This window comes from Eucalyptus grandis, chromosome 1, assembly GCF_016545825.1.
Source record: "Eucalyptus grandis isolate ANBG69807.140 chromosome 1, ASM1654582v1, whole genome shotgun sequence".
Classification (NCBI taxonomy): Eukaryota; Viridiplantae; Streptophyta; class Magnoliopsida; order Myrtales; family Myrtaceae; genus Eucalyptus; species Eucalyptus grandis.
This window is the reverse complement of record NC_052612.1, coordinates 48,749,924-48,768,277: the sequence shown is the minus strand read 5'-3', so window position 1 is coordinate 48,768,277 and position 18,354 is coordinate 48,749,924. Positions and strand designations below refer to the sequence as shown.

The 18,354-nt window shown below is 40.9% G+C and overlaps 3 protein-coding genes across 3 annotated transcripts; 1 reads left to right on the top strand and 2 right to left on the bottom strand.

Moving 5' to 3' along the window:
* Positions 1-894: 894 nt before the first annotated feature.
* Positions 895-6,437, bottom strand: LOC104448354 (glutaminyl-peptide cyclotransferase). The gene is made up of 11 exons (XM_010062143.3): positions 5,951-6,437; positions 5,440-5,496; positions 5,267-5,302; positions 4,911-4,975; positions 3,767-3,830; positions 2,851-2,968; positions 2,649-2,746; positions 2,257-2,327; positions 2,120-2,147; positions 1,717-1,771; positions 895-1,420 (listed from the first exon to the last, which is right to left on the bottom strand). The coding sequence occupies exons 1-11, from the start codon at positions 6,242-6,244 to the stop codon at positions 1,299-1,301; spliced, it is 1,008 nt and encodes a 335-aa protein (XP_010060445.2). The 5' UTR covers positions 6,245-6,437; the 3' UTR covers positions 895-1,298.
* Positions 6,438-8,703: 2,266 nt separating this feature from the next.
* LOC104448346 (heat shock protein 83) lies at positions 8,704-12,180 on the top strand. Its single transcript, XM_010062131.3, has 4 exons — positions 8,704-8,964; positions 9,717-9,858; positions 9,956-10,236; positions 10,369-12,180. The coding sequence occupies exons 1-4, from the start codon at positions 8,827-8,829 to the stop codon at positions 11,923-11,925; spliced, it is 2,118 nt and encodes a 705-aa protein (XP_010060433.2). The 5' UTR covers positions 8,704-8,826; the 3' UTR covers positions 11,926-12,180.
* Positions 12,181-12,457: 277 nt separating this feature from the next.
* On the bottom strand, positions 12,458-16,868 carry LOC104448337 (protein REVEILLE 6). The gene is made up of 8 exons (XM_010062119.3): positions 16,565-16,868; positions 15,633-15,690; positions 15,212-15,335; positions 14,951-15,127; positions 14,720-14,824; positions 13,762-13,871; positions 13,254-13,313; positions 12,458-12,962 (listed from the first exon to the last, which is right to left on the bottom strand). The coding sequence occupies exons 1-8, from the start codon at positions 16,813-16,815 to the stop codon at positions 12,876-12,878; spliced, it is 972 nt and encodes a 323-aa protein (XP_010060421.2). The 5' UTR covers positions 16,816-16,868; the 3' UTR covers positions 12,458-12,875.
* Positions 16,869-18,354: the final 1,486 nt, after the last annotated feature.

Here is an 18,354-nt window from a genome sequence, read left to right as displayed (position 1 = left end):
ATAGAAGGTAAAATCTTAAATTAATATATCTGTCAACTACCACATATTATATAACTCAATACTTTAACCGTAAAATTTAATGAAAACTAATGATAAGTAAATTCATCAAGTGTACCAATATGAGATTTTTAGTAAATTTGTCACATGTATCAATTAAGATTTTTTCGTAATAATAACCCTAAAAAAATAGTTGTTGTTAAATTTATTTATTGCGATTATATAATTTCACAGCTCATAGTAGGAGATAGAAATCAATCTTCTATAGGGAGATGAAACAGGTGAAAGTCTCGCCAATCTAAACATTTAGAGGGAAAATTATTGAAATCCTAAATCTATTATACTTTTATTAATTCAATTATAAACTTTTTAATTTTTCCAATTCCATCATAAATTTTTTCACTTCTTACCAATTAAATCCATCCAAATAATTTTAGTTGGAAATTACCAATGTCGACAGCCGATAATAACGTGAGAATTTTTAATCATATTTTGAATTTTTTATGGTTTTTTTTTTTTTTAGCTAGGGCCTACCAGGGTCAACCTGTCACCTCACCAGCCAAACTCCAAAACCCCCCCACCCCGAAAAAAAAAATAGACAAAGAAAAGTAAAAAAAAAAAAAACCCATAAAAAATCCAAAAAATTAAAATATCATTAAAATATTATTAAAAACGTGTCTCATCAACTCCAGGCATCCACATCAATAAATTCCGACCAACAACGACCAACAATTGGCAAAAAGTGAAATAGTTTAAGACTAAATTGATAAAATTGAAAGTTTTAGAACTTAATTGACAAAAGTACAATAAATCTTGGACTTTTTAGACTATTTTCCTAAAATTCTGACATTTAGAAGTATCTACTCTATAATTGATTTTTCCCAGAACGAATAAAGCAATAAAAGTCTAATTTGTCTATATAAACATTCCACTTGTTACGATTTTCTGAAGGTGGGCTTCCATCCATTCAAATCCATTTAACTCAAAGAAAGATTTGAGCCCATGAATATGTACAGTCCTTTTATATGAACTCCTGGTGAGCCGCACGGGATGGAATATGAAAGAGACGAGACGAGATTCAACAAAACGCATCACACAGAGAGACAGACAGAGATCAAATTTATCAACGTGGAAAGGTCTTTCATTTTCTTTCAACTTTGTGCCACTTTATTTCTTCCCTACCGTGATTGTATGCTTCTCAGCGATGGACACAGTATATCTGAACATCATAATCCCGATCATGCCACCTTGTTTGTAGCACAACTAACCATAACCATGCCGTAAATGACTCCTCCGTCAGACTATGGCTTTCCAAAATTGAAAGGCATCCGCAGACATAGTTGCTCGATGACTCCATCGTCAAACCGCCTTTCTACAGGATGCAACTGGATCTCATATAGGTTTGGCCATAATTTTCCAGTTACTGCACACAAAACATCGACAAATAAATAATGTGACCTCAAGTATGCTCGAGACCAGCATTTTGACCAGAGCACTTTTGCTACAGAAAATACAGATTAGTGTGTCGCAACACATAAACCAGGGCAGAAAACTATCACAAAGCCTCATTTCAAAGCATTGCCTGTGAATACCCATCCACGACAGAAGAGCATCCGACCTTTTCAGTAAATGATCACCAAATGAATGGCTCGTAGAAATAACAAATTGAGGCTATCAAGAATACATGCTGGAAAATGCAGGTCAAAGATGAGAGCTCACCAAATAGGCGCTTCTCTTCACTATCCCAAGCTATGCCGTTTAATACATCAATTCCCTGGCAGAACACAGAATGCCCACATGAATTAGACAAGTTAAATAGACAATAACTTCTTATAAAATAAGAGTACAGACAAAATAATTAATTTTCATACAGCCAAAAACAAGGGTACTTTTAGATGAAATGTTGTGGATAGGCGTCCCTTGTCACAAAAAAATGACTTAACCCGTGCAGGTCATGGACCAAATACACTATCAGATTTACAGAAGGTCATCTCATTCAGACACAAGCATTCATGCTTGCCCGGCCAAGCATTATTGGAATTCTCCACATAGTGCGTGTACAGTATCAAAGCTGGCAAAATTCAATAAAATTGGATTCAATTGTTTCATCTCTATAGCTTACTTTATATCCTGCTGTTAACAATCCTTCCCTGCAGAATAGAGACAAATGCAGCAAGTTAATAATGTTATGAGCAAACTCAACTACTTCCAGCTTATGAAAAAGCATCCAAGGCCCATTTACAGGGAAAGAATTGACACCTCAAATTTGGAAGAAGTATCCAGCCAATTACTTTGCCATCTTTATAAGAGATTCTCGCAATGCAGTCACTCTGCACAATACACAAAGGATAATCCAAGAGATATGAGGCCATGGTTTTAAGGACAATCTCTTCATTTGGGCAGAATGATAATAGTAGAATCATCAACTTATGATATTCTAACAATGTAACAGATAGCATTTTGCACCCATATTAGCTTTGCTATGAGTGAAAGAATAACAGTATTCAAACATTTGGAACTCAAACCGTGACTGTTCTTCCCTAGAAATTGGAATTGAAGCAGAGAGGAAATTTGTCATGCCAGGTAAGATTGCCATATTCCAATGTCAGGATCTCTCCCCGCCTACAATACTCCGAGAATTGAATGTTTACCTGCCATATGTTTGCCCAAATTTCCCCATTAATATACTCTAGCTCATTAAGGTTGTGAACTTCATGAGTCCTGTATCTGACAACCTGTTTATCAATGACTGCAACAAAGATTGCCACCTATCAGTATAAAAACCCTCTCTGTTAAAGGAAAAGGTCCCAATGACTGCGGAGGCTGGGTGGAAGAAAGAGCGAGTTAGACCACCTCTGAAATTATGAGGATCAATTTGATACAATGTTGAACTTCCATCGCTTCCAAACAATATTTTGCCATCAGTTGCTAGTCCCCAACCATCTTGCATCTCATGAGTGAATTCTTCAAACTGCACTGAGCAAAAAATGATGAATGAGTTGGTATCGAGGAAGAACCCCAATCAATAGCTCCAATGGCATACCATGAATAAGCAAGGCAAGATAGAGAGAGATGGCAATGGCAATGACCGGCCACCAAGGCAGTAGGCAAGAGAGGGAGAGAGAGAGCACAATAATACATCACAAGTTGAAAGCTAACATCACCTAATACAAGAGTCTATGCAACAATAATGATAACCAACTAAAACTAAATCTTCTGGGAAAGTGAATCTGAAAGGGGCGGATGCAATGGGAAAACAAGAGAAGTTATTTTTTCACTGTAACTGCAAAGAGGAAGTATTTTTGCCAAAATTCATTATTTTAAGAGTGTAGACTCTGTTAAGTCAAATGCAACAATCTAGATTCATATTAGCACTATGCCTTATGTTCCATTCAGATGCCATCTTAAATTTCATAATCTTCTCAATAACTGCAGTATCTACATAAAATTCACAACTGCATACAAGCAGCTGCACAAAGGCAGTAGTGGTCATGCAACTTTTGAATGGTTACATGTCTTGATGAGAAACTTTGAGCATATGGCTATCCTTCTATTACAGACCTTGGGTGTACAGAATAGCCTGTAAACAGGAATGAGCTATTTCTTAATTTGAGAAGAACCCAGTACACAGATTGATATTAATGACAATCAGAAGAACACTAATGCACATGAGCATTTCAGAGAGCTCACTTCTTAAGAGAAAACTTATTTAAATATACCAGCAACAATAAACTTAATTGTCGGAACTGTGTAAAAGTAAGAGACGAACTTTGCTTAAATTATTTCTGTCATATATGAAACCAGTTTTCTGCAACCAAGTTACTTGAAACAGCCTACACAAAAGGATGAAAGGTACAAAATTAGCATGCAGAGTAGGATCTTTGAAGTAAGAGCAGTTCAAATAACAAAGAAAAATGGAAACATGAGAAATAGCAACAGCGATTCAGTTAAAAGCAAAGAATGGCTGAATCATGTCTGGGAAAAAGCCCACATTCCTGACACAAACAATTTTCTAGTGATTTTCTATTTTTTTTTAAAAAAAAAATTATTTCATTAAACAGGATCCTACTAGACCACTCCGGTAATTTTCCAAGTAGTTCAACGACTAAAAAGGCTAAACATGCACTTATGAGACTAGAAAGGAAGTCTTAAAACTGATCCTCCTCCAGAGAAAGATAAGGGGTTTTGCTACTCCATTATTAACTATCTAATTCAGTGCAACAAACCAATTTTCTGCTTTCTCAGAATAAGGAAATGTTACGAAGAGTAAATCTCAGTCATACTTTACGTTCAAATAGTCATATAGTTAAGCTTTCAACTTTCATAAGTTTCTCCTCCTAACATCCCTCAATTCTATATCTTATTGCTTTGATATATAAATGCTGGTGTTCTCCATTCAATTGCTTATGATATTTTCTGATGACGGAAATTATTTTTTTTTTTCTGTATGCACAATCCACCCATGTCTTAACCTTTAGTTTTTGTGATATCGAGAGGAAAAAACTTTTATTAAAAAGAAGATTAAAAATAACCATAGTTGGTTTTCATATCCTATTAAAATGCAACTCCCATCTCTATATTCTTTTCAAGAAAAGGTTGAATTCCTGAATTTTATAACTAGAAGACTCTTTGATTGGAAGAGGTGCCATTTTAAATCAATCAACAAGTATACATTCACAGTGGCACTGGCACAATATTTTAAGCTGCATGTCTTGGAAAGTCCAAATGATTCCCATTGTTTTATGGGACAATGTATATCCCTTCCGGTGATTTGCTCAGCCAAAAACATATTCATACATAAGTTCGAGTTCCTTCTATACTCGACATAATGCCAATACTCACACACCAACATCAACTTTACCTTGCTGATTTTGCTCATGCATAACACTAATGCTACTGACATTTTGACATACCTTTCATCAAGAAGAGTCAAACCTTCCCCAAAGTAAGACCGATCCATATTTTGCATTGCCTCAACCTATAAAATTTTTGGACAAATGGACTGGTGAAGCCAGATTCAATCTAAGAAGTGCTGAAGAAGGCATAAGAACATCGGTAATTAGCAATCTACTCCATGCAACATACTCATGGAAATTCTGTAATATAACTGAAGAAAGCTTCGACTTTCAAACTACCTTGTTCATTTCATTATAATAATCTCCATGAAATTGTCACTGATATTTCATAGACTCTCAATTGTATCTAACTCAAAGAGCTGCACACTAAGGTAAAATTCAGGCAGTCAAAGAGAAATAGCATAGCAACATACCTTTCCACTTTGGAGAGCCACCTTTCGAACTGATGACTGGAAGAAAGCAAACAGTTGAGAGATGAAACATATGCCAAAACTACAGAGTTGCATAACTTATATGTGATGGAAGAAAGTGAGAACAAAAGTGAAGGAGAACCCCATTGATTCATGTCCTAAGACGGTAGACTTACCTGCCCATGGAGACCAGTCGACTCAAACAAAGTATCATTTCCCCCGTAAAGAAGCCCCTGAATTTCCCAAATCAGAAGCATAATCACAATTTGCAAAAGGAAGCAAATTCATTCAAATTGCAACATTAAATTCGCATCAGGACTTCTATCCTACCCACTTTCCGCTTTCACATAAACAAACAGCACGCAATATACCATCGAAAAGGAGGTAAAAACAAAACAACCCCCAAATCCGCAACATGCAACGTAAGAAGATGTGCACAAACTTGTCATCAGTAACAAGGACTTCTTCATTGCGCAAAGAACTAAAATTGCATAACGAAATTAAGCAATGAGCCGCAGTCGTCAACTAAATCGCGATAAAATAAATAAATTGCAGTTTATTTATGTCAAGAAAATCAGAACGACAAGCGAACACTGAAAAATTCACGTAATGAAAAGGCAGCCAATGGAGAATTCGATGACGAAGAAAATGCGGGAAAAGAATCCAGCGAGAAATCAGTATGATCACCTGAGTGAAGGCTTGGGGATCGTGAGGAAACTCGCGCACCACTTCGATCGAGTACAAGGCCGGGGACACCTCGTCGACCACGAAACTTCCCGACCTGTTCCAGTAAACGCTCGCGAAGCCGACGACGAACAAGAGAAGGAACGCCGGGAGCAGGAGGGCGATCCTCCGCCGGTATCCGGAGTAGGGGCGCTGCGAATGAGGCATGGGGGAGGCGACGCCGCCGCCGCCGCCGCCGTCGCCGTCGGGCTTGAGCTTGGGCGGTCGTCTGCTGGTGACCCTCTTCTTAGCCGCCATGCGCGGCGGATCTCATCGGGAAACCAGGAGGGAAGGAAGCCGATCGCGAGGCTCGTCGGCCGGGGGAAGATTTCGCCGTGATCTAGGGGATGATCGTTTTTTGACTTCTGAACAGGGAGAGAGGGGGACAAGGCCGAGGTTGACACCATTTATCTCATAACGGTGCTCGATTACATAGGATCGAATGACCTAATTACTAATAAATCTGTACATCAGTTTTCTCCCTTAAAGTGCTTTTATTTCTCAGAAAAATAAAAATATTTCCCAAAGTTTTGCTTTGAATGAAAAACGCATATACACAGTTTGCACGTACCTAGCATGCTAGTTGCCCAATTAATTACAAAGAAGCCCACAGACAGAAGTTAAACCCCAGTTGCATTTAGAGGCCCCGTCGGGATTAAGCTTGAGCCAATCAAAATGAGAGATGGTCCAGCCCGTCGGAATAGATAAGTCTATCTGAACTCTAAACTAATCTTTTGTTCCTCCAATTCCAAAATGCTGACAAGCCACACCAAAATCTAGTGACTAGTCAGTTTCTTTTAATAGAGTTGTTGAAGTAGATAGATTTGCCAACAATCACTTGTGCACATCACGAGTGAAGGACGAGAAGTGTAAAAGGAATCCATTATTTTTTACATTGAAATATATCGTAATTAGTAAACAGGCGCCCATGAAAAACTAACCACAAAAGGCTTTTGATCTTTTGCGACCCATCCCATTTGCACACTAAACTTCACAATTCATTAGTAGGCAATTTATGTCATGTGACATCAGTTCATAAGCTCTCTTTAACAATAAAAGAATTGCTAAATTTTTTGTCATAAACCAGCATATCACCACCACCATAATCTAAAGGTAGAAACACAGATTGAATCCACATCAAAATCAACTGAGTGCTAGACTTGTTAGATTCCATCATATGTCGTAAATAATTAAGAACAAGGCAGTCAAGATCTAGAACCGTAAGAGATGGCAACATTCAATGGACTAGAGAATTGACTTCATCAATCCGGTTGTCGATTCAGAATTTAATTCTTCTCCCATTAGCCACGACTTCTCACATACCCTAGAAGAAGTCTTGTTCTACTAAAAAGCTAGTAAAATTTAGGCTTCATTCGTTTCGTGGAAAATAATTTCGGGAAAATCTTTTCCGAATTTTTCGACGTTTGTTTCACGGAAAATGAGTTCCTTAGGGAAAATGTTTAAAAGGTCTTATAAATTAGGAGAAAATGTTTTCCATTCACTTGATATCTTTTATCTCACACATCTACAAATCATCACTTCCTTCTCCCCTCTTCTTCTTGTTTTCTTTTTTTTATTCGAATTATTTTTTAATTTTCTTTTTCTTTTTTAATTCGAATTATTTTTAATTTCCCTTTTCTTTGCTATTTATTTTATTTTCTTTGTTTCTTATCTTCTTCTTTCTTAGCTAGTCGCCGGCCGTTGCTAGGCGAAGCTCGAGCTCATCTATCTCAAGCTCGCACTCTGTACTATTGCTTATTATTTTCTTTATTTACTCTATCTCGTAATTATACATTACTCAAGCAAAGGGCTCTATATGCTTTGCTTTTTTTTTTCTTTTGTTTATTAGAACACAAAAAATGTAGAGGGAGAGCATGCCACTCAACTGGAAGATTCTCATTAGGGTTGTACATTTTTTGTTTTTTTTTTTTTTGCTTCTTTTTAAAATCAATATGAACATTTTTTAGAGTAGATGAGCATTTAACGATAATGAGAGAATAAATATATGAATCAAGTTTGCCTGGATTTAAAGGCAAGTTCATATATGATGGATTTATAAGTCGGTAAGTGATATATGCTTAAGTGGTGAAGTCTTAGAAAATATTTTCTCTATAGAACATTGGAAAAATATTTTCCGAAACATTTTAAGGTTTTAGCCGAATATTAGAAAATATTGTCATTTTCTTGGAAAATGACTTTTGGGAAAATATTTTCCAAAAATTGCTCATTTTCCGCGAAATGAATGGATCCTTAAACCGTGACGATTTAATTTAGATGCAATCATCTTATCGCCTCGTGATTTTTCATTCTCGTTATTCAAGTAATTTGTTCATAGGCTTCCTGTTGTCGTAGTCTTGGTCTGGAACTCGCATTTCGACCATGGGCGGGCCGAGCATGCTTAGGCCCAAGCTCGAGCGGGCCAGTAAGGGCCGAACTAGGTCCGGAATTTGGGCCTGGACCAGGCCTGTCGAACCGCTCGGCCCGGTGCGGAGTCACGGTCAACGGGCAAAGACCTGACAAGAACATTCGAGACTCGTGACCTGGACGAACATTCTCGATTCCCGCTCCTCCACAGTCCAAACCACGAAAGACGACGACGACTTCGCATCGGGTTAAGGCATCTCCGTCTTCGTCAACGACGTCGTTGCATGGAACTCTCCAGAACCCACGCGCTCCCTCTGCTTCGCGCCAATATATAGAGCTTCGGGTTCTCGTCTGCGAAGCAGAGTACTGATCGCTTGCGCTCGATACGATCTTCTTCTGCATTGCTTTCATCTTCTTTCGCGCTCTCGGTTCGCCGATCGTTCGTTCGTGCTTCCTCGCCCTAGCGTGTGCGGAGAATGGCGGATGTGCAGATGGCCGACGCGGAGACATTCGCGTTCCAGGCGGAGATCAACCAGCTCCTGAGCCTGATCATCAACACCTTCTACAGCAACAAGGAGATCTTCCTCCGGGAGCTCATCAGCAACTCGTCCGACGTACGTCTCTCTCTCTCTCTGCTTCCCCCTGTTTGTTTTGCGAGTGTTTGTCCGCGATTGTGTGTGCGCTGCTTGCATCGCGTTGTGCTCGCTTAGGGAACGAGTTGAAAAGGCTGAAAGATGGTGAAATGGTCATGCCTAGAATCGACAGCTTGTAGATCGGTCAATTTTTGCTATAGGTTTGATTCACTTGCATTGATGCTGGGAGGCCGTTATATTCATTAATTGTCCCCTGCATCTTCGAGCTGCTGAATACTCAAAACTGGTACTTCTGTGACAAATGCGGACTTGGGACAAAATTTTAAGCTTAAGCTATCAGATCCAATTTTTGTAAGCAGTACTAGGTATGGAAATATTCAATTGTGAGGTTTGGAAAAATTCAAACTCAGAATCTTCTGATCTATAGGTATTCGAATTATGAGTTTTCTGCTTTATGCATTGTGAGAAAGTCTAAGTCGTTAGATAAAATGCGGTATTTATTAATTTAAATATTTTGGCACAGTGATAGACTAAGACACAGTTGTCCCCTGCATCTTCGAGCCGTTGAGCTAATCTCCGAGTTGTTATATAGCTATCGGCTAGTACTTTGAAGGCTGTTCTTATACTAGGCCTTGAATGATCTCTTAATAATATGTAGTAACAGAAGGTTCAGGGGGTTGATTTGGATGGTTTGATATGCCCGTCTGTTGTGGAATATGACCGGTAACTGTCGGAACAGAACTGAAATTGGCTTTGTCGCGAAAATAATGCAGGCTTTGGACAAAATCCGTTACGAGGGTCTCACGGACAAGAGCAAACTCGATGGGCAGCCCGAGCTTTTCATCAGGCTTGTTCCGGACAAGACTAACAAAACCCTGTCGATCATCGACAGTGGTATTGGCATGACCAAAGCAGGTGAGATTTACTTGCCTAACGAGCTCCCCTGCGATTCTTTTTTATCAAGATGATTTGCTTCGGACAGAGTGTAATTTCGGCTCTTTGTTCTGAGTAGATCTTGTGAATAACCTGGGTACCATCGCGAGGTCTGGGACCAAGGAATTCATGGAGGCATTGCAAGCTGGTGCGGATGTTAGCATGATTGGCCAATTCGGTGTTGGGTTTTACTCAGCTTACCTCGTGGCTGAGAAAGTTATCGTGACCACGAAGCACAATGACGATGAGCAATACATCTGGGAATCGCAGGCTGGAGGTTCCTTCACTGTCACAAGGGACGTCAGTGGTGAGCAACTTGGAAGAGGAACCAAAATCACACTGTTCCTCAAGGAGGATCAGGTAGGATACTTTTCGACTTCCAACTGGATCATTCTGCATTTGTGTTCATTTCGGAGAGTCTACTTTATCTGTTGGTAATGGACTGAACTGGTCACTGATTATGGTTGCTGATGTTTGGCTTTCTGTTGACAGTTGGAGTACTTGGAGGAGAGGAGGATCAAGGACCTTGTGAAGAAGCATTCCGAATTCATCAGTTACCCCATCTACCTCTGGACGGAGAAAACAACTGAGAAGGAAATCAGCGATGATGAAGATGAAGATGAAGGCAAGAAGGAAGCGGAGGGAGAAGTTGAGGAGGTTGATGAGGACAAAGAAGATAAGAAAGGGAAGAAGAAAAAGATAAAGGAGGTGTCTCACGAGTGGCAACTCATCAACAAGCAGAAACCCATATGGCTGCGAAAGCCGGAGGAGATCACCAAGGAGGAGTACGCTGCCTTCTACAAGAGCTTGACGAACGACTGGGAAGAGCACCTTGCAGTCAAGCACTTCTCTGTTGAAGGCCAGCTCGAATTCAAAGCGATACTCTTTGTTCCAAAGAGAGCTCCATTTGATCTCTTCGACACCAGGAAGAAGAATAACAATATCAAACTCTATGTCAGGAGGGTGTTCATCATGGACAACTGCGAGGAACTTATCCCTGAGTACCTTGGCTTTGTGAAGGGAGTTGTGGACTCCGATGACTTGCCACTCAACATTTCCCGTGAGATGCTGCAGCAGAACAAGATTCTGAAGGTTATCAGGAAGAACCTTGTGAAGAAGTGCATCGAGATGTTCAATGAAATTGCAGAGAACAAGGAGGATTACAACAAGTTCTACGAGGCTTTCTCCAAGAACCTGAAGTTGGGTATCCATGAGGACAGCCAGAACAGAACCAAATTGGCTGACCTGCTCCGCTACCACTCAACCAAGAGTGGCGATGAGGTGACCAGCTTGAAAGACTATGTCACCAGAATGAAGGAGGGCCAAAAGGATATTTACTACATTACTGGTGAAAGCAAGAAAGCTGTTGAGAACTCACCGTTCTTGGAGAGACTCAAGAAGAAGGGTTATGAAGTTCTGTACATGGTTGATGCCATTGATGAGTATGCTGTTGGGCAGTTGAAGGAATATGATGGGAAGAAGCTGGTCTCTGCCACCAAGGAGGGACTAAAACTCGATGAAGAGACCGAAGAGGAGAAGAAAAAGAAAGAAGAGAAAATAAAGTCCTTCGAGAACCTGTGCAAGACCATCAAGGACATCCTTGGCGACAAGGTGGAGAAGGTTGTTGTGTCTGACAGGATTGTGGACTCGCCTTGCTGCCTGGTGACGGGAGAGTATGGCTGGACGGCAAACATGGAAAGAATCATGAAGGCTCAGGCCCTCAGGGACAACAGCATGGGCTCCTACATGTCTAGCAAGAAGACCATGGAGATTAACCCTGACAATGGAATCATGGAGGAGCTGAGGAAGAGAGCTGAGGCTGAAAAGAATGACAAGTCGGTGAAGGATCTTACAATGTTGCTCTTCGAGACTGCACTCTTGACCTCAGGTTTCAGCCTCGACGATCCCAACACTTTTGCGGCCAGGATTCACCGGATGTTGAAATTGGGTCTTAGCATTGACGAGGGGGAAGCGGCAGGCGATGATGCCGACATGCCTCCGTTGGAGGAGGGTGTTGCCGAGGAGAGCAAGATGGAGGAAGTGGACTGAGTTGGCCCTTCAACGTTAAACAGTTCATGAAAGTTTGGTCTGCACTTTTTTGTCGGTTTCCCTCTCGTAATAGTTTAGGTGGCGTCAGCCGATGTTTCATGGTGAGGTATTCCTGTAAGTGTGTTCCTTTCGGACGAGTGGTGTAATGCATGATAAAGACCGTCTGTCTTGTTCTACCTGTCTTCCACCTTGTGAATTAGTAGCGCAATTGCGAAAAAAAAACGTTTGGTGGTATAATAACTGAAGTTCCCTCAAGTTCCCTCCGCTTGTTTGCCTGAGGACGTGACTAATCGTTTGTTATAACGTCAATAGCATCTCGAGCTTAATCTTTTAAGATTCTGGCATAACTTGTCTCAGATACTAAATGAACACATACAATGGCCAAAATAATTATGAACAGTTGATGTGTCATCATCGTTCCATGAAGCTATCTGTTTTCTTCACCTCTTTACTTCGCTCGAGCTCTTCAGGATTAATAACTTGGACCAAGGTAAAGAATATCGGGACCAGAACGAGCCCGGTTAGGGTATGAGCAGTGGCAATGACAGCGATTGATAACCTTAATGATCAAGGAAGCAAAACTTAAAATACACAGATACCTACAACTGTACAAACTTACACTTAGCTCCTGTTCAATCAGTAAAACTCGGCCAAGAATTGGGGACTCCTGCACAAAGCACTGCCCATCTGGCGACTATACAACCCCCAAGTTATTTCCTTCCGGTAATATATACCCAGCAGACCTTGTATGCAACTACAAATAGACAATGACCGCGACAGGCCACCTTGGGATTAACTTTATCTAGCCCCATGACAAAAGAAAAGACTGCCCCAACAATCTTATAGCCTGAGAATCCACGCTTTTGATTTTGAGGCCATGGGTATCAAGCGACTGGCGATCCACCACCAGCAAGAACCAATTGCTCTCTTTTCGCATCTCTCTACCATAATTACATGACATTGTTGGGTCGATCATTACGAGTGTGTGCTCCACCGCCAGTTGGCGTATCTATCTCATAAGTTGAAAGCAACTTCCTCTGAAACAATTCAATGAACAGAGGTAAGCCAAAATCTTATGCCAACAGAAGGCAATACAGTTCATAAAACTCATCGGTACCATTAACCATCCCACTCCCACCCCCAAAGAGGCTTTTTAATAGAAAAAGAGAATTTCACCTCATGAGTTCCAGAAAAATAAAAAATGAAACAGTACGATCATTCATCAGTAACTACCCCAGGCAAGAGAAAAACAATATAGTCAACTGTCTGTGCCTGTTGTGTGTGCCCCGTGCGCATGTGGGATAGAGGGAGAGAGAGGTTCTACTCACGTGATCCTCAAAATCTGGGCTTGTCAGATTAATGGATAGATTTCTCATCAACAGAAGCACCTGTAACAAAGTAAGTGACAACATAAGTTTGAAAAGCATGGGAGGCATGAGCAGTTTTGGGAAAAGAAATTTCTCCCATGAACTCAAAGAGCAAAAGAATCCTATAGAAACTAAAAATATTGCTATTGTTTTCATTTGTTTCGGCAAAAAGCAAAACTGCATAAATGATATAGCTATGCATACAGCTGCTCAGTCCAAATGTTTGAAGCCAAAAGACAATATTGAAAGTAATGAGTACTCCAGGATAAGAAGCTCAAAGACAGACCAGTTAGGGTGAGGATCCTGACCATAAACTGATAAGCTGTTTCTGTTTTCTCAATTCAAGAACTGCTGATACCAGAAACTAAAATTCCCATACTGACATATTACTAACAGAGCCGTAACCCCTGGTTGAGGAAGTGACCAAAAAAGGAGTTTCATAAATTTGGAAGAGCAGAAGGGAACATACTGTTTCAACATCAATAGGATCCATTTTTTTCAGTTTCTGCACATGACCAGAGGTGTTCGGGTCAAAGACACTGCCAATGAAACCGTATACCTGAGCGAAATCAGGTAAAACTGCAACACATACAAAGAAAAATATGTTACTAGTTAGTATAAATGCAGATGAATGAAACTCCCAACAAAAGACAATTCACCTAATCAACTAGGGAAGAATAATTCCATGGAACACGCAACATGATTACGCCAGCACAAGCACCAACTTGTGAAAAGTCAACACCAAACAAGAAGCAAAAATATGCAGAGTCCAGAATGCTGCACCACATCCTCCTTCGAAACTGAATTAACATATGACAGCAATTTGTCACATGACAATCCTATAGCCACTCAGCAGCAGCTTTAAAATTTTAAATTTTAGCACCAACCCTTCGACTTTCTTAATGAAACTAAGTCAATCCAGAACATAAATTTGGTGCAAACATATCTCTTCCAATAGTAACAGAATTGATGTGTATGGAAGAGGAAAATTTGGGGGTAGTTAAAATGACTCTTAGAAAATGAAAAGAAAATAGAACCAAAAGTTGGTAAATGATGATGCAGCCATACAGCTGAATGTCCAAGAAGCTCACACAAATCAGCAATCAACAATCAGCAATTGACTAGGCATTTGGCAGGGGCTACTAACTGAGCTAAAAAGAGAAGAGGGACAACTGTTGCAAATCCACATGATATACACATAGTCAGCTGATTTAAAAGAAAAAATTGATTTAGTTTCATCTAGAACTTGCATGACGTTAAATTAAGATGACTTGACTGTCAATAACCGAGAGCTACATCATACAGATCAACTGAGTTGCCAACTAGTACCTCTACAAGTAAGTTGGAAGTACCCAAAGTATTGAAATTAGCCTGAAGCAATTTTTAGTCGAGAAGGGTCAGAAGGGATGAAGAGATGGATTCCATACCTCTCAGTGCAGGAGCATTATGACCTTGGTCAGTTGTTTCACAACTTGGCCGTGTTCTCGGAGTGCTGTCAGTGCTGCTACAGGAGTTATTGATCACATTCGTGCCTGATAACACACATCATTATTGATGGAAATATAATGCAAGAGCTTTTTATATAACACAGAAAGTTGCCAAGGTCACTTCCTTGGACGATGGAGTCTGCTTTGGACAAGCATATTTGATGCACAAACCTTTTGTTGGGCGGGAGAAACTGACAGTCTGCACTGTCTTATTCGTCCAGGAAGACACTGGAGCATTATTAACAGGATTTCTGAGAACTGAAGAGGAATCAGGCCGAAGAACATATCCAGATTCAAGCAGTGCAGGCGAAGCATGAAAAGCCCCCGCGGCTTGTGTTGGAACCGAAGCTGCCATTTATGGCTCGTTAGTCATAGCAAAAAAAAGTAAAATCTCTTTCTGCATTCAACTCAGCATCAATCCATTAATCTAACCATTTTTTGACGCTTTTTGAGGATATGGATGAGCAGCCTTCCTTTTTGGTCGAGGGGGAGGTAGGTGTTCATTTGTGCCACTCTTCTGCACTTTCAGAAAGTACTTCTGAGCATGACTGCGTATCTGCACCCAACATGTAAACATGGATCAGAGCAACTTTTAATATTTCATATCTTGTAAGTCTTTTCACAACCAAAAGGTCAGAAATCACAAAACCATCACTCTCCATTAGACTCATGAATAGATCCATAGGGGTCATATCAACAATTAACAGAAGACTGACGAGATGCAAGGCTATGATTCAGAATATCATTGTGATAATGTCAGATATGCCACCAAACACCTTACTTCTCTGAAATTAGACCAAATAATCTCATGAATATTCTCATACACTGAAGGAGTAAATGCACTGAGCACTACCTGGATGACTGTCTTTGACCCAACAAAGGCTTCAATCTTTTTCCAGTCACGGTCAAAGCTGTAAAAGCATTGAAAGAGAATATGAGTCTTAGCCTATACACCAGGATAATCATAAGAGTAGACGGGTCTTCCAGATAATCAAATGAGTCTCGACCTTAACAAAGCAGTCTCTAAGTAGCATCAACAAGCCGATAAAGCAATGCGTTCTTGAGAAATGCATGTTTAAGTCTTCTTAAAAGTATACCTTCACGTACCATAGACAGTTGAACATCGTCATCAACCCAGAGATTCGTAAAGTAGATCTACAATCATGCACGTAAGATAGTTCAAGCCACTCACAAATCACATCCCACCTCCTCCACAACTCTCCATACACGTGGATTCATTTTCAATTAATAAGCACACAAAGTTCGTTTTTAGTCATCCCATATGTAGGCAAATCGGCTGAAAATCCACAAAATAGCAATTTCCATATAAGGTAATCTAATTGCCACATGCCAGCCACGTTCACATTCTGAGGAAGGGCAGATCTTTCTCCTCTGAACCGGAAACAACAATCGACCCTTAACAATAGACAGAAAATGAAAATTCTCTCCCCACTCGGTTTCCGCCTATTCCTGGACAACAGAAAACAGCACGAGCGAAAATCAAGCCAGGCACCGCCAAACCTCAAGTCCAGATCAACGCGACACAACTCTCGCACTCATTACAAGGCATCGCATCGCTCCACAAGTCAATTGTCTTACTAATAAGCTCAAATACATTCGACCACACCCGCCAATTAGCATCCACTACAAGAGCACCTCGGAACCAACCCGCGAAATAGCCCAAGCTACCTGCCCCCCAAACACCCCCACGCGCTCTCACGCGCCGAAACCCTATCGCCGAGGCGAGGGCGCGCGCGCGCGCGCAAATTCGGAAATCGGACTTACAGCTGAAGCGCCTCGAGGAACTTGTCGTGCTCCGGCTCCGTCCAGCTCTCCCGGGACTTGGTGATGGTGTAGGGTTTCCGGACCTTCTTCGCCAGATCCTCCGACGACGCCGAGGTGGCGGACGCCGCCGCCGCCGCCGCCGCAGCCGCCGCCGCCGCATTCGCCGCCGAGAACGGCCCGAAGCCCGGGAGCGCCATTCCGTTCGGATCCAGGTAGAATCCCTCGGCCGGGCTCGGGTTCTTGGACACCATGAGAAACGGAATCTTCAGTGGGGACTTTTTTGAAAGGAGGGAGAAATGGAAAATTTTGCGGCTCGTTGCAGAGGCGTAACGCGAGGAGCTTATATAGGAGGGGCCGGGCTGGTCTCCGCTGCGGTCCGGCGTTAGGTAGTCCGCCACACGTGGCCCAACCAGAGGTCGCCACGGTTTCTGGGGGTGTGATCTGAGGCGGGAACATAACCGCCCTTTATAAAATCCTCGTACTTCAGTTCCATCTCGTCGCATCTTTTCGAGCGTTTTTGCTCCCCCGTTTCCGATCGAGGCGCAGTGAAAAACGAGGATATTTTTTTTACGAGGGAAGACCTTTTTAACTCGCTGATATTTTCAGTGAAAATCGGAGTAACCGCGCGAGAAGTACGCAACTTAGGTAATTAGGATATTTGGAGGTAACTATCTTGAATTTATTAGTGAAATTGAAGATGTAATATATTCGTCACATTTAATCCTATACATTGCTATTACAAAGTTTCATCCAATAATTTTTTTAGAGTTTCTTCCTAATTAACTCCCTTGTTATGAATATCTAAGTATGAGGATTGCAATCCATTGACCATCCGATACAACAAATAGAAGCTATCTAGCTATGACTGGTTAATTCTTTGTACTATGGAAAGGCTACTTTCCAAAGATATGCACAAAATGCATACATAAAGACAAAATGAAAATAAAATAAAATGGAAAGGCTACTTTCAAGCTACAAACCCCTGACAATCAAATGTGAAGTTTTTCACCATGTTTTTTTCCCTCACATATTAGCTCTAATATAAGAAAAAAAATGCAAAATATTTACAGACAAAGTCGTGCAAACTTAGAAATGACTCAAAATGCTTGATGTATTTCATGGTTACGAAAAAGGAAGTGCTAATATTACATGATACATACAAATCAAAAGCAAGTGAAAAATGGAATCAAAATGGAGAGACTTCTTTCGACATGCAAGAAAACCATTTAAATTTAATAACTAAATGAATTCTCGATATATTTTTTTTATAGAAAATAAATGATTTGAAAAATATTTTTTTAAAGACAATTCTTTGTACTATTTAAAAAAATAAATGAATGAATAAATGATTGTCAGGGGTATTATGTTGTGTTGATAGATAGAGAGATATGCAAAGTCGAAATTAGACCCTAACGAAAAGGAGCACGAGGGAGTAGTGTGGGTAGGGAAGCAGGTGATTGCACCTCCGAAGCAAGGTTGGGCGGTTAACGGAAAAGGGGCTGAAACGGGAGGAGCAGAGTGAAGTGAAGTCCGCCACTCAAGCCCAATCAGAGGCGGGTACGTGGCGGACATCCCAACCCTTCAGCCCCGATCGTGTCTCCACGCCCATTTGCGTAGCCCGTAAACAACCGCCACGCGGTGGCCCCTCCCGTCCCCGAACGCCACAATCTCCTCTTAGATATTTTCCATGGGGCCTGCTCAGATATTTTTTATTTCCCTCGTTTCTCGCTTTATGTTCCCCATGGCACCGGAAAGATCGGTTCCCCGACCCTTGCTCGATCACAATCAAC

What these genes read in the sequence shown, in the direction of transcription:
- LOC104448337 (XM_010062119.3), bottom strand. Translation starts at nt 16,815, where the DNA reads ATGGTGTCCAAGAACCCGAGCCCGGCCGAGGGATTCTACCTGGATCCG. An exon ending in TTCCTCGAGGCGCTTCAGCT is followed by an intron (nt 15,691 to 16,564) that starts GTAAGTCCGATT and finishes ATGCTTTTACAG; the next exon opens with CTTTGACCGTGACTGGAAAA. An exon ending in ATCCTATTGATGTTGAAACA is followed by an intron (nt 13,314 to 13,761) that starts GTATGTTCCCTT and finishes ACTTTGTTACAG; the next exon opens with GTGCTTCTGTTGATGAGAAA.
- LOC104448354 (XM_010062143.3), bottom strand. Translation starts at nt 6,244, where the DNA reads ATGGCGGCTAAGAAGAGGGTCACCAGCAGACGACCGCCCAAGCTCAAG. An exon ending in ACAGAAATAATTTAAGCAAA is followed by an intron (nt 2,969 to 3,766) that starts GTTCGTCTCTTA and finishes TGCTCAGTGCAG; the next exon opens with TTTGAAGAATTCACTCATGA. An exon ending in TGATCCTCATAATTTCAGAG is followed by an intron (nt 2,747 to 2,850) that starts GTGGTCTAACTC and finishes TCTTTGTTGCAG; the next exon opens with TCATTGATAAACAGGTTGTC.
- LOC104448346 (XM_010062131.3), top strand. Translation starts at nt 8,827, where the DNA reads ATGGCGGATGTGCAGATGGCCGACGCGGAGACATTCGCGTTCCAGGCG. An exon ending in TATTGGCATGACCAAAGCAG is followed by an intron (nt 9,859 to 9,955) that starts GTGAGATTTACT and finishes TGTTCTGAGTAG; the next exon opens with ATCTTGTGAATAACCTGGGT. An exon ending in TGTTCCTCAAGGAGGATCAG is followed by an intron (nt 10,237 to 10,368) that starts GTAGGATACTTT and finishes TTCTGTTGACAG; the next exon opens with TTGGAGTACTTGGAGGAGAG.